This window comes from Trachurus japonicus, chromosome 1, assembly GCF_045865225.1.
Source record: "Trachurus japonicus isolate A0001 chromosome 1, Traja_1.0".
In the NCBI taxonomy this organism is placed as follows: Eukaryota; Metazoa; Chordata; class Actinopteri; order Carangiformes; family Carangidae; genus Trachurus; species Trachurus japonicus.
Window position 1 is genome coordinate 15,899,574 of NC_140907.1, and position 15,251 is coordinate 15,914,824.

General features: G+C 42.0%; 1 protein-coding gene across 1 annotated transcript; it reads right to left on the reverse strand.

Moving 5' to 3' along the window:
* Window positions 1-1,842: 1,842 nt before the first annotated feature.
* ldlrb (low density lipoprotein receptor b) lies at window positions 1,843-13,386 on the reverse strand. The gene is made up of 18 exons (XM_085775738.1): window positions 13,118-13,386; window positions 8,264-8,389; window positions 7,696-7,818; window positions 7,038-7,415; window positions 6,592-6,714; window positions 6,329-6,448; window positions 5,942-6,064; window positions 5,644-5,772; window positions 5,343-5,514; window positions 4,893-5,120; window positions 4,634-4,752; window positions 4,379-4,518; window positions 3,863-4,004; window positions 3,606-3,758; window positions 3,321-3,518; window positions 2,756-2,830; window positions 2,483-2,643; window positions 1,843-2,367 (listed from the first exon to the last, which is right to left on the reverse strand). The coding sequence occupies exons 1-18, from the start codon at window positions 13,197-13,199 to the stop codon at window positions 2,329-2,331; spliced, it is 2,631 nt and encodes an 876-aa protein (XP_085631864.1). The 5' UTR covers window positions 13,200-13,386; the 3' UTR covers window positions 1,843-2,328.
* Between the last annotated feature and the right edge of the window lie 1,865 nt (window positions 13,387-15,251).

Genomic DNA, 15,251 nt, shown 5'->3' on the forward strand with positions numbered 1-15,251 from the left:
CTACACACAGTTTTGCAATCTTTAACTCGATAAAACAAAAAGATATACCTTCCCTTTCTGTTAGGGGAGCAGTAGCTTATTGATAAAACACTTCCCAGTTGATATTCATGCCGCACCATTGCTTCCTTAATGACCGCTCCCATAGCTTTATGATGCACTGTAGCAGACAGATCACTGCTGCTGTGGCTTTTTTTTACAGAGAGGAACCATTACCATCCATGAATTATGTAGGAGTTTTTATTAAGTTACAGACAGGATGTTTGCTGCGTGTTTGCTTTTATGAGTGTGTCAGGCCAAACACGCTTTCACTCCTTATCCCTCCTTATCATATGACTTCTGTTGAACTCATGTTAAAGGGACACATTTTTGGGAGATATGCGAACACTCAAGAATGAAAAATCTGCTTTTTAGACAAAAGACAGAGGAAAGACAAGAGTCTGATTATGATTAGTAAAACGCTTGTGTGTGCAAGTTTGTATTGTATTGTAGATGGATAGCCTACTGGCACAGTGGTTTCTAGGCAACAAAAGAATAAACAGGTTTCAGACATTCATTGTGCACTGTCTTAATTGGGTTTGCCAGTGGAGAGCGCAGTAACAACATCAAGATCTAAAATCAGTTTGTATCTCATGATCTAATGTAATCTAATAATCAGGATTGGATTGGATGAGACTTTAGCTGCTGTAAGAAATGTATACAACTGAGACTTGGACCATTGGATGTCAGCTACTCTATATTACCACCATCCACAGGTTGTTTTCTTTTTAGTCTGCACAGATCAAACTGACCGACATCGATGTAAGAAACAGGCAAATGTGTTTTTCTTCTTTTATTAAAAAAAGACCAACAAGGCCAAAAATTAACAAAGCAATATATATGGAGCTGCTGTGCATAAATCCTAAAGTTCTGTACATCCAAGTAGCCGTGACGGAGAACATCGTCCTCTGTAGACTGTACATAGCAAGAGAAAGGCAGTAGCAAAATAAATTATTTGATTTAACACTGAGAAAGAAGTGGTGTGAGGAACAAAGAGAGTTTCTTCATTTTTCAGTAACATAGTGCACAGTCAAACATATAAACACAGCCCTGCAGCAGGGGGCTCGTACAGGATGTCGTACACACCAAAGTGAGCGGGTGTCCAAAGGTTTTACTGAACATAAGTTAAATAAGGGCTGTACAATGTAAAGGTTAAACTGGCCTAGATGGAACAAACACAATTAATATGTACGGTATGTATTTACAGCCAGATGACAACAACCAAAAACCTTTTCTCATAAATAAATAAAAGAATCATACATATTTACAATATTTCTGATTAACATTTTCAGATGTAAAAAGGAAACACCAGAATGAACTTAAGAGTGTTTTACAAAATATTTACAGAAATTATTTACAGTGTTACGATTTACAATACAATCATCTTTTACTTCAACTATCTTCATTTAAAAAACATTTTCTTCATTTTGGTTGACTTCAGAAAACTCAGCAGCTTCACCATTCACAATATAAACATCTGTAACATAAGCGCACTGATTTAAATGTGGTTTACGTTTAAGAGATATCATAAGGAGTGATAGAGAGTAGACATATGCCTTTGATATGGGAGCCAACAAAATGTGCAAAGCTGTATGCAGACGAAGAGAAGGCCACAGTATATTGTAATGGAGGCCCTCACTGCCTGGGGGTATAGCACTATGGCATTACCTAGCCTACCACAGGGACTGGTTTGGAAGGTACTGGGGTCAGAAAGGCATTTACTGTACGCACATCCCATAAACTTCATGAAACCACCACAGTGTGGATGGAAGGCACACATGCATGTTAAGACAATATAGGTCAGGCTTTTCAAGTTAAACTCACTGGACAAAGATTGTGACTTATTGTATATATTATGTATTTTGGTACCCAACACACTGAGGTGATGTGTTGGTGGCAAAGAAAGACATCTCTAGCTTCTTAAATAACAGTATGCTGAGCTAGACTGTTTTAACCTAGCCTCCACATGATATTCTGAGACCATACATTAGTCCTTCACTTTGAAATCATTTTGTGGTTCGACTAAATGGCTTCCTGTAGTTATGCTCCATTTTGTCATACGTTTCTTTCTAAATAACTCTCTAAGATCTTTTTTTTTTTCTTCTTTCAGGCTTTTTTCAGACTTGGACGGCACAGTGCTGAGGTCAGAAACATAAGCCACAAAATGAGGTCACTGGGTGAAGGAAGGGGCTGTTGAGTAGCAGCAGCAGGAAAAATGGCATTTGTTGCTTCATGTTTGCATCAGGGGGAAAAATTACTTTAAATAAAGCTAGTGTCTCCTTCATTTTTGGTTCAGGCAATATCCATGTCGTCCATGCTCAGCATTTGCCTCTGTAAGAAAAAAAAATAACAGTGAGTAAGCAAAACTGTGAAAGAACACCATTTATTATTTTCGAGGCAACATCTAATGATAAATGGTCAAGTTGCAGACATGAAGTGAAGATACCTGAGGATAAACATAGCCGTCAGAGCTGGTCCTGCAGATGTGTACCTCGTCCTCTGTGGTTTTCTGGTACACTGGATTGTCGAAGTGGATGGTGTTAGTGTTCTTCAGGCGCCAGTGTCTCCATAGCAACACAGCTCCAAACACCAGCAGGGAGATGAGCACTGCAGAGCAGGAGAAGAGTTGAAGGTCAATTAAAGATTGTAGTTGATTGATTACACAGGACAGGCTTGTGCTCAGGAGTGTTTGACAGGAGAGCTGAGATGCTGAACTTACTTATGGGCAACACGATGTACAGAGCAGCAGGGTGGGATGACGGCGCTTCTGCAGGCACTGCTGCCAATCTGTTACCTGAAAAAGAAAAGGACACACTGTTCACTTGGTGTAATTCAATGTTAGATCAGAGGATCAAAACCACTTTTGTTTTTTTGTGTGGTAAATTCTACTGTGGACAGTCAGCTTAGTTTAGCAAGCTGTGAGCAGAGACTCCACAATGCCCAAACAAGAGATAGTATGTCTCACTAGAGTCACTTTCCCTTCAAAAACACAACTTTGATTTTACATTTTACATTTTAATTGAGGGATAAAATAAATAAGGTAATGTGTGTTCACTGATGAGCTTTAGAAATTCTAGTAGGTGGACTTTGTTTCTTTTGGACTGAGTTTTCCCTAATGCTAAGCTAGCTTTAGGCCTATGTTTAATATTTACTACAGATACACGGAAGAGTTATTATTTTTTCAATTAACTCTTAGCAAATGTTATTTTCCTAAATGTTCACAATCCTTTCACAACATTAATAGCTATGTCAGTCAGGGCACAGTAGAAAGTGAGTTTCTGTACCTTGACCAGTGGCGGCAGGCTGGTGCGTGCTCTGTGTGGCTTGGGTGGATGAGGTAGGTGTCAGGTTTTTGGTAGCTGTGGTGGTGGTGGTTGTAGTTGTGGTAGAGGCAGGTTGCCTGGATGTTGTAGGCGTGGGTGAAGCTTTGGGTGGGAGTGGTGTACTCATTTTGTCTTCCACAGGAGGAGCAGCTGAGCTCGCTGGAGAAGAACATTTTAAGGTCAATGTAGCGATTCTGTGGTGATTTTCAGTTTATTGTTATAAAGCTTTGAGGAGGGAACATTTACCTGTCACACATTTCCTCATGTCAGCTCCCATGGTCTTGTCGTCAGGACAGGCACAGGTGTATTTAGGAGAGTGCTCATTGATGCGCGGGGCAGGGAGGCAAAGAAACTCGCAACCTCCGTTTATGCTGTTTCTCTCCCTGCACCAGTTGGTACCTAAATGAGAGAAAAGTGGATACAATAAGCTATAGAAAACATCATCGTCTAGAGTTTGTTTTTTGATGTGATAACTCCCTGATCTGATCATGTGTCTAGCCTACCGTTGTTCTGTTTGAGGTTGTGGTACACTATGATGTCCTCTGGCTGGTTCAGGTCTTTTGCCAGCTCGGTGATATCCTTTCCTGTCAGACGGTTGGCGCTGAAAACAGCGCGATTTTCCATGTCTGTCCAAAATACTTTTTCCTGTTTAAAAGGAAAGAGATGCAACTTAAGGGACTTCGAGGCAATTCCTGTAGGAGTTGCTCAAACACACACAGAATTCATTCTTAACACTGATAGTGTCACTGATCTAATATTATAAGGATTATAGTGTACACACAGCAGTTAAAGCTCTAGCTTTACACTGTAAAGCATTCAGCCAGATAATGATTGCACATGAACTGGATTATTAAAAAACAGTGCTGAGGTACATTTAACAGAAATTCACATTATGATTACGTGTTAGGGTTAGGGTAGAGAGACATTTCATTTTCACATTCTTGTCACGGCAGTAGGCCTACCCAAAATACCTTCAATCCTCAGTGACAAAGCAGTGATAAATTTAGCTCATCACTAACCTCAAAGACGGTCAGAGAGATGGGGTGAGCGAGCTTCTCTATGTTGTAAATGAGACTGTGTCGTGTTCCTCCATTCACGTCGATGCTGGAGAGCGTGTGCATCTTAGAGTCCACCCAGTACAGGCGTTGGTTGACCATGTCTGCCCGGTAAGAGACATTTGACTGGTTAATATTATGTGATTAATACGTGTTCATTATACAGTTTGAATTGAAATTACTGGGTTCCACTGAATGCATTAATAAGTTTCTGCTTACCTAGGGTGAGGCCATTGGGCCACAAAATGTTGTCTGTCACCAAGGCAACACGATCTGCCCCATTCAGCCCACTCCTCTCTATCTTAGCCTCCTCACCCCAGTCTGTCCAGTACATATAGCTAAACACAACACAAACGCAAAACAATCAATAAAACACTGTAATCACAAATAACACTGTGAATAATCAAGAAGAAAAAGTGAGTTATCAAAGTTGAGACATCTGTTCCACATCTGCAACTTGACTAAATCTTTCTCTTACTTGCTTACGGGGTCTACCACGATGGCTCTCGGCTTGTCCAGGTTTTCTGCGATGAGGGTCTTTCTCTTGCTGCCATCTGTTGTTGCCACGGAGATAGTCTTTAAAGTCCTGTCAGTCCAGTAAATGTTGCCATGGACCCAGTCGATCGCAATGCCCTCTGGGGTCTCGATCCCACTATCAATCACTACGGTGTGTTGAGAGGAGTCGCCGGCCACGTCGATCTTGCAGCTGTCAGGAAGGAGACAAGAGTGAAGAGATTCACTTAAGAGAGATATTGCTTAATCTCCAGCCCAGTGTACATCACAGTCTGTCATTCCCAACAGAGTAATCTATATCTATCTGGCATCTAGATGAAGGCAGTGCAGAATTACAGACACAGGATTTGTGTTGCAGCACAAGTCTAAAAGAAAGATGCCACAAAGTACTCCCCACACAGAAAGTTTTTCTAACCTGAAGATTTTCTTCAGAGACAGGTCAGACCAGAAGATCATCTTGTTTGGCATATCCATGTCCAGAGCCAATGCACTCTTCAGCTGTGGGATCACAGGGACGTACTCACTCCTGTCCACTGTCATCTTCCTCACCTCATGTTTGTTGGTGAAGTACAGGGTGGGTATGGAGCCTGGAGGACGGGAGCCAGAAGAGAAGGGTGTTCAGACAGGACTTCACATCTCAAGAGGTCGCAGAGTCTGTAACTTTTCTCTCTTCAAAGTAAATATTTAGCAGAGACAGGTTTTCTTCCAAACGGTACCTGATACAGCCTTGCATGACTTGGTCACGGTGTCGATCTCATAGCCACTCTTGCAGTCACATTTGTAAGTTCCCGGCAGGTTGATGCAGACCTGACTGCAAATGTCCGGATCAGCGCATTCATCAATGTCTGCAAGTGGAGTAATACAAAGTCAAGCAGTTAGAAAACTGGGACCTTTTCCTACAAAGTCATGTATCTAATGAGGTGTTCCTGAAAAATATGTCCATGACCCAAAACTGATCAAGGTCTATTTCTAAAATAGACTGAGACTAAATGTCAAGTGACTCCCCCCTCTCACCTTCACATGTTCTCTTGTTCATCGCCAGGCTGAATCCAGCAGGGCAGGAGCAGTTGTAGCCAAGCTTCAGATCATTGCAGACGTGGGAGCAGCCACCATTGTCGGTAAAACATTCGTTTTTCCCTGTGGAGACGCAGATCTTTCATATAGTATTCATGACAACCATTTTCCTAATGGTAGCTCAAACTGACATTGAACTCACTCATTCAAACCACAAACTATCTAGGCCAGTAGCTTGGCTTTAACTGGTCCAATCATCTTTTCCACTCTGTGATGTGGTTTTCCTCTCTGAGCAGCAGTAGAGCTGACCTTATACACAACCTGATATACATCCCAATCTGAAGATTTTTGGCTCTTAGTTGGACAGTTAAATAACACTCTACTTACCACACTCATCAGGTTCATCTGACGAGTCCCTGCAGTCTTTCTGCACGTCACACACCTTTGCCATGCTGATACACTCCCCACTGCCACATTTGAACTTGGTCGGACCTTCACATACATTCTCTGTGTGGGAGAACATAGTAGTATGGATTTATTTGTGATCTAATGATATGAAACTGCCGTGCAAAGACATGAAGACCACGGGCCTTAAGACGTGCTTTATGACATATTATCTTCAGCATTAAAGTGTGAGGGTGAAGAGTTACCTATGTGACAGCCAATCTCATCACTGAGGTCTCTGCAGTCAGCCTTATTGTCACACTGGAGGCTGCCATGGATACAAGTCCCGTCAGTGCACTGGAATTCATCCGGACGACAACTAGGACGACCTACAAAAAGAAGATAAATTAGTCAAGAAAAGGATGGAGGGAGAAAGTGAGAGTAATAGGAAGACTTTGAGTGAGAAGAGAATCATCCCTGACATGATTTATTGTGGATGTGGTGTCAGTATCAAGTGTGTGCAGCTGGCTCTGCAGGACAACAGGTGATTATGTATGTTCAAACGTGAATAGGCTACATCTGTCAGGCTGGGGTTTATATAAAAAGAACCCAGAGTGAATGAGTCAGAAGATTTATTAGAGGAGAACAGGTTTGCAGAAGAGAAGATGGATGGAACAACAGCAACAAAAAAATCCTAAGAAAACCAACTCACTGCAATTAACCTCGTCTGATCCATCCCCACAGTCTTTTCCGTCATCACACCTCCAGCTGCTGTGGATGCACTCCCCATCAGCACACTGAAACTCGTTGCTGGAGCAAGTTGCAGGCTTTTTGCCTGGCTTCTCTCCTGCACAGGTCTGTGGCCACTCATCGGACCCGTCGGCGCAGTCCGGGTCTCCATCGCAGCGCCACAGGGCCGGCACACACACTGAGTTGTTGCACTGGAAGGACAGAGCGCTGCATTTGGGTTTGGAGCATGAAGCCTCATCTGAGCCATCTGAGCAGTCACTGTCGTCGTCACAGACGAAGGTGCTGGATATGCACTGGCCATTGGCACAACGAAATTCTCCTGTTTTGCACTCCTTGGCCGCTATGGTCATTCAGTGGGAGAAAAGAGAGGTGTGATTTATTGTCAAAACCACTATAAACCAATGAAGTTTATTTTATCTTAACTTGAACAAAATTGATTTCTGTAGGACACTTTATCTCGAAATGTAAAATCAGAGTTCACATCTTTTCCCATATTTTAAGATGAACAGTTTAAACCTCTTTGTATTCGTCTTATAATACAATATAATGCTGTATATCCCGTTCTTATTGTTGTAATTGTTCACTGTAACTGATGACGTAAAGAAATGTGTAAAACGTACTGCAGTTCTTCTCATCAGCCCCATTGTTGCACTCAGCTTTGCCGTCACAGTGCCAGCTTTTTGGTATGCACTGGTTCGTGGGAGGGCCACAGTTGTACTCTGTCTCCCGACACGTTTTGGTTGCTGAGGAAAGAGACAGGAAGCATGAGTCAAGTGATTTCATGTACATAGGAACACAGCGATAAGGCTTGCCAGCAGCCCAGTATATAAAAATGAAGAATCATTAACCTCAGAAAGCTACTGTTCCAGGGTAGTTTTGCTAATTTGTCTGTGATTTTATCACATCTAATCAGTTTATCAGTCAATTAACAATTGTTTTCCATTATGAAGCAAAACTACAAAACAAATTGCTTTGCATTATCACATATGATAAACTGAATATATATATATTTTTTATTTTTATTTTAATGGTTGTTGAGAGTGTTTTTCATTACTTTCTGACATTTTGCAGAAATTATTTTGATTAAGCAAGAGTATAGCTAACTGTCAACTTAAACACATATACACATTAGTTGGAGCCTAATCCCCCATATGACAGTCAGAGGTCCTCAGTGATAAAATAATGTACCGCATGTTGCAGGCAGTTCATCAGTTCCATCACCACAATCGTCCGTTCCATCACAAATCCACCTTTGGGTCACACATCTCCCATTTCCGCATTTAAACTGGGTGGAGCTGCATGTATATGCTGCATCTGTGAATGATAAACACAAGAGTGTATTCAGTGTGACATGAGAACAAACTCACACCTTCATTTACATTTCACATCACAAGAGCTGTTCTTATCACCGGCTTGTGACCACCTCTCAGTTCATGAGCTTGTGTCACCAATAAGAACAAATAACCTGGAAGGTTAATATTTAGCTGAAAATTACAGACAGGACAAAAAAAAACCCTGAAGGCCACTGAAATTCCACTGAAAGTGACAACAGTGAAAACCACACCTTTTAGTCTTTGCTTGACTCAGAGGAATTACCAAATTAGTAAGATAACGACACTGTGTGGTTCCCAAGATATGACATAATAGGACTTTAATGTAAGATCTTTGACAGAGGGAGGTTGTCTCTGGTGGGAACAAAAAAAGTTCCCACAAGTTTTTTTTATATTGACCGATGACACACACATGCACCCACAACACAGTAAAGTTCATAATTGAAAAACAGATAATGAGAAAGAGAAAACTCAAAACGTTAAAAAACTGAAATAAAATGGGCAATGACATAAAACACCTTTAAATGTACAAAATTATCAATTTAAATTAATACGTAATGCAACTGCTGCTCATTGGCCAGGTATCATCTAATGTTTAGTTAGTTCATTTCCTTGACCTTTTGTGTGTGTGTGTGTGTGTGTGTGTGTGTGTGTGTGTGTGTGTGTGTGTGTGTGTGTGTGTGTGTGTTTTGTTATCTGCTAATGTTCTCAACCAGTGTGACTGGAATGAAAAAGAACAAGATGAACCAAAGCATCCCGGTTACTCACTGGTGTGACACGTTTCAGGTTTAGGAGGGGGCTCACACACCTCTTACTGTCATACAGGTGGCAAGTGCTTCACTACTCAGTTTGAGTTTGAAGTTGTGCGACCTTAAATTAACCCTGGTTTATTTTGGGCACTGAGGTCTCGCCCCTGAGACGATCACGCCTCAGTGAACATGCCAGTCGAAGCAAAGAGGGAATCAGCATCGAGGAACATGTGAAACTAATACAGAGCCTTCGCACGCCTGAGCGAGTATGCGTCTGATCCTTCATCACCTCTGCACCGTCTGTCTCCCCTGTGACCTGGAGGCTGAGGACAGTTCAGACTACCACTTTAAGACAATAGCATGGGAGGAGTTGAACAATCACACCACCAGTTGCTGATTGGTCCCAGGGTGACATTCCTCATAAGAGCATCAGCATCAGTGACCGGCTCTCAGAGGCGGAGACTGTATAGACAAGGAAGTCTGTCAGCCTGAGTGATGACAGCTCAAAGAGAGAGAGTAAGTGCTGATCTGATCAATTACAACAAAATGAAAGTTTGGGAGATTGTAAAAGAAGGAGAGGATGATTTCTTAATACTGGCTTTTCCGCTAAGAGTTACTATATCTCTTGCCACGAAAACAAAAAGAGAAGTTGAGAAGTTTCTCATCTTTGCTCATTCTTGTGGACATTAAGTTGTTGTGAGAGTTCACTGGTTTCTTGGGAAACTTTTGCTGATCTTTAGAAGCTCATCTTGTGTAAATAGACCCACACTTTCAGGGAAACCATGAAACACACATAAATGCTCCCACACATGCCGGGGAAGACGGGGCGGGCAGCCAACAGGGGTTCCAGGAATAGAGTTTCCAAAGCACCGTCCATCTGTTCCTAAAGATATGCTGTGGCAAGTTAACAATTAAATGAGAAATAGTTTCTCTTCAACTCAAACTCATTTTACCTTTTCAAGATTTTCCACGTACATAGTACAACAAAGAAGAACCAAAAGTAGGTCAAACACTCGCACTTCCTGACCTTCAAACTCCCGACCCCGTCTCTGAGGATGGGAACTATAAACTATACGGATGTTTTCATTTTCCACTGCTAATCTTCCCTACCGCTTCCACATATGGGTCATGAGCCTCCCAGGAATACTGTAAGGAGGAGTTTTTGAATTCTTTGCAGTCAGTTCTGTGGAAAAAAGTACAGGTTTAGCTTGGCTATTGAAGAAGATATCTTTGGTGAGGTATTGAAAAGCCCCAAATATCTAGATCTACTTCATTTTCAGGACAACAAGCGTAAGCAAATAGGTTACTTTAGTGATCCAATTTAGCACTTTTATTTACTATTTTGGTTGTGCTCGAATGGGGTCACATTGGCCACTATAATACTGTTTTTTCACATCTAAAAAAACTTGCAAATGTCTGGCACAAGTTGTGAAAGCCAAGGACAAACACAATCACCTAGCAACCTAGTTTGGACAGAGAAAGAGGCCATGTGGTACTAAACCACAAACTGCAGGTACTGTAGATGGCAAACTGTGTGTGCAGTACATCCGTTGCTTCTGCAGAGAAACAGAATCTCTCAGATGCTATTTATACACACACTTGAACCTGACAAATCAGAAAACGGTGCAGTCCAAACAGCACCATGTAAGGTCATTTGAATATTACCTCAAACACGCACCAGACACACTGCTAAGATTCATTACTATGTTTGTTGTATGTAAGAGTGATACTTGTTTGAGAGCAGGCACTGGCCGAATGAATAGCAGATAGTCACAAGAATTTAGACAAGTCGTCATCACAGTGCTCACAGGACAACAATCGTCCATTGTAGTGACATGTGACTTTGTTCACAAACAATGCTTTCCTGTCTTTTTATGGCACACACATGGAATCCACACATCCCACAAACCTTCATAAAGCGAGAAGAGGTGTGTTTATTGACTCAACCAAACCCCCAGCAGTTAATAAATAACTCAGATGTCGAGTATCATGGGGACCAATTACCAAACAGCACTGACTTCTGCTTTGGATCCAGGTTTGTGCTGGGTCAGTACTGAGTTCAAAGTGGCTGCTGGGAAATAAAATAATTCTGCTGTAATGTGGCCAAATTCGGGTTTGATTCCCACATCCCAAGGACCTTTCTAACCGTTAGTTCAAGTCATTGGGCCTAGACAGTTAGAGCAGCCTTCAGACTTGAGGATGAGGTTTACATTTGCAGAAAAGTGAAACTGCTGCACATTTCCTCTGTGGCTTTCACTCTCTTACACCTGCAAGTATATATGTTTGACTATCTAGTGTTCAAATGTGTGAGTGATGCAGAATTGATGGATGAAACTCCACTGTGTTTGTCTTTGTGAGTCACCACAGTTCAAGTCCAGGAAAAAAATACAGGGCTTTTCTTTTTCTTTTCTTTTTTACTCCTCTCCAGCAGTGCATGTCTATGCCTCATTGCTGGAGTATGTTAAACACAAAGTGAATACATTAAACAAACCAGAGCAAGATCTTGAAATGAAGAGAGGGAAAGCATGTGGTTATTTCCCTCTAACACAGAACACCCACTCTCACATGAAGTAGATCTGATGACTCGAAGTGAGCACCAGAAACTGGAAAAACTCAAGTTTTAATCTAAAAAACTCCCGGGGGGAGAGCAGAGATTACTGTGGGATTACTGGAGCAGCTAGTAGAATGGGGTGGCAGCCAGGTTAATTCTCAGCACATTGTTGACCTTAAGGGGCATTAGGTTCACCCCTTCTCCAACTGTGGATTCACAATCAAAATAAATGACTAATTTAGGTAGGTAGCTGGTTTCTTTTTACTTCATGTTTTCATTCTCTATGAGCAAAACATTCTTGTGCAGCAGTGGTTAGTCCTGACTAAGTATAATACAACCATATGAGACAGTGTGTGGTTTTCTTTTTATCCTCTCCCACCCTCATTCTTCCTGTAAAGCATGTTTAAAATGTGCTTAAAGTCAAAGGGGAATGTTGGCTTTTTTGCTTTTATGTGGCAATTATGTGATGTTTGTATTGTAAATATACACAGACATGTCCATTAATCCATTTACTCCATACAAGTATAATCCTCAGAGGCTATTTTCAGTGGCATGACGTCCTAGACTACTGTATGTGTGGTAGTATCACTGTATTACTGTCCAGTGGTTAAGTTGCCAAAGGGAGGAAGTACTACACACACACACAGAGAGAGAGAGAGAGAGAGAGAGAGAGAGAGAGAGAGAGAGAGAGAGAGAGGGAGGGAGAGAGAGAGAGAGAGAGAGAGAGAGAGAGAGAGAGAGAGAGAGACTGTTGTGAGTATTACAGTTTGTATTACAAAATTAGGGCAGCTACTAATGACATTGGGAAATGCAGAGTTTCCCGCACCACACTGAGTGCAGCAGAGAGGATGCCAAAACGGCGGTGGTGTTGAAGCCGCACCCTTTGTCGTTGACAACCGCCGCGCTCCGTGTCTGAAACCTGACACCGGCCGGCGACGCGGCGAACATGATTGGCTGATCGGCTGCTTTCTAAAAGCGACACGGAACCAATCAAAGCGCGGTGCGTGAATTCCATTCATATGTTAAAATTGTAAACTGTGAAGTTATCAACGATCTTATTTGATTATACATTTGCCCTATCGTGGTTATTACAGTCACATTAGTTTACGGAAGGATCTGCAGCCGAATTTAGAGTGAACCCACTCGGAGCAGCTCTGTCCTCCGGTCATTGCGAGCGCAATAGCCTGATGGACACATTTGAATGTGTAACATATAGAACGACTAGCAAAATAAAATAATAGCAAGTGCAATCAGTAATTCCCAGTGAGCACAAGGGATGAACAAGCATACATGGATTGAACTTGATATTCTTATGCACTATATCACAATAAATGAGCCGCACTAACTTGGAGACGCTGCAGCATCCCTGTGCGGTAGGGACGGTACTTGCCGGGGAGGTTTCATTTCTTACCTGCTTTAGGCGAACAATGAATCAGCATCAGCACACAGCAACATGTGGACAGTCCGGCAAGTCCCCTCCACATCCCAAACATGTCCTGTCCTCTTTATTTGTCCTTATTTGACCTGAGTAAAAGCCACCCTGGTGTGAGCGCAGGTCTGGAGGAGAGGGAGAGTTCAAGGCAGGATCTGTGCGTAACAGGGTCTGGTTCAGATGGGGTGGACAGACAGCAGAACCACGAGGCGGCCGTGCGTAAAAGGCGAGTGCCAGCCAAATATTATGGGGCCTGAGTCACATCTGACCATTTTCTATGAGGCTGACAGGAGGGCGGGGCCACAGCAGTGGTGTGATGTTTGAAATTAGACGTGTGCACTGAAGGGGGAGGAGCCATAATGTTGAGATGGTGCGTGGGTGTGTGTGTATGTGTGTGTGTGTGTCTTTTTCCGTCACCCCTCATCCATTTCTCCATCCTTCTTTTCCTTCTAAACCAGTTTGCTCTCTCTCGCTCTCTCTCTCTCTCTCTCTCTCTGTGTGTGTGTGTGTGTGTGTGTGTGTGTGTGTAAGGGAGAATGAATGAAAGGAAGAGGAAAGGGACAGGAAGAATTAACAAAGGCAGCTAACATCTGATGACAGTGCAAATCTCCAGAGGAAAGAGCAGTTTTTCTATTAACTTTTATAGATGATACAATGTCATGAAACTTCAGTCACACCACAGAGTGGGGATGACTTCAATCATTTTACTCATGTGAGACCACATGTGAGTAAACACGGGGAGTTCACTGCAGTAAACTACAGGGTGAAGCTTTGTTTCCCAGATGAGGGGGAGGCAGATCTCTCCCCAGCTGCTGCCACACTCACACACAGAAACTCTTCCCATATTGTTTTTCACAGAGTTTATGATTAAAATTATGATTATGGTAACTGCAATGTACAGGACATTGGGTCAACATTTGGTTTTTCTTAACTCAAAGGCGCAAACAAAACATATAAGTAAAGAAAAGAGTATGAAAAAGTAATGGCAGTATAACTAGTAGTAATATTAATAGTATATAAATATATGGACAATTTGCCAAGACTTGCCAAGGCTCCACATATGGGCGCACATAAGCCGTTATTGTTGGGGAAATTATTAAGTTCTCAAAACTAAATCATAGTCTGTTATAAATGTTTATACTGTTTATAAACTTAAATTCACACTACACACTGAGAGATACTTCTTCATGCATTTTCAGTGTAAGAGATGACAAAAACTCCACAGCCCACATGTGTCAAAATATATCCTAGTTTATTTGACGACATTATGTGTAAAACTGTAGATTTGTCTGTATCCACAGTCTCCGCACTCTTCAGTTCAGTTCAGTTCAGTTCTTTTATACAGCACGTTTAAAAACAACCATTGTTGACCAAAGTGCTGTACAAGTCATATCAGACACATTATATCAAACACATTCAGACTCAGATCCATACGCTCTTCTTTGGAAGCAAACAGATCATTTGCAAAACAAAATAATGGAATTATAAATGATGCAAATAAGTCAATGAAATGTGATATCCCCGACTGCACTTCTAGTAGAACTGCAGCTCACAGGAACTATTGTGGTAAGTTACTTGGAGGCAGATGCATTAGGTTGTGAACGTCATTATTATTTTAGTATCTTTTCTCTCTGGGTGATGGGGAGGGTGCTCCATTCTCTTCTTACCCCTCCCTTTATGGTGATTCATGTAACTCCCAAAAGATATAAAGAATCCAGTTCTGAACTATCTTATCTTGGAAAATTTTTTTTTTTCCCCGTTGATGTTTGTGGATTGATCCGACTGTTTCACATGCAGAGTTCACTTTGTATCACCATGAAAATACTGAGGTGTTGTGACGTCACTGTGAGATGGAGAGAGAGTTTTGGTTTAGGAAACATGGAAATGTTGCTGTGTTTCACAAGGGCACTGTGTGTGCGTGTGTGTGCGTGCGTGCGTGCGTGCGGGCGTGCGTGTGTGCGTGCGTGTGTGGAGAGAGAGAGGGGGAGGACCTTGGCTAAGGAATGAGCTGTGGGAGATATTCCTGGAATGTCGAAATAGCGGCTGGAGTACATATTCTACTACACCCACCATTACTACACATTACACTGTTAACACACACTGAGGCCGGCTG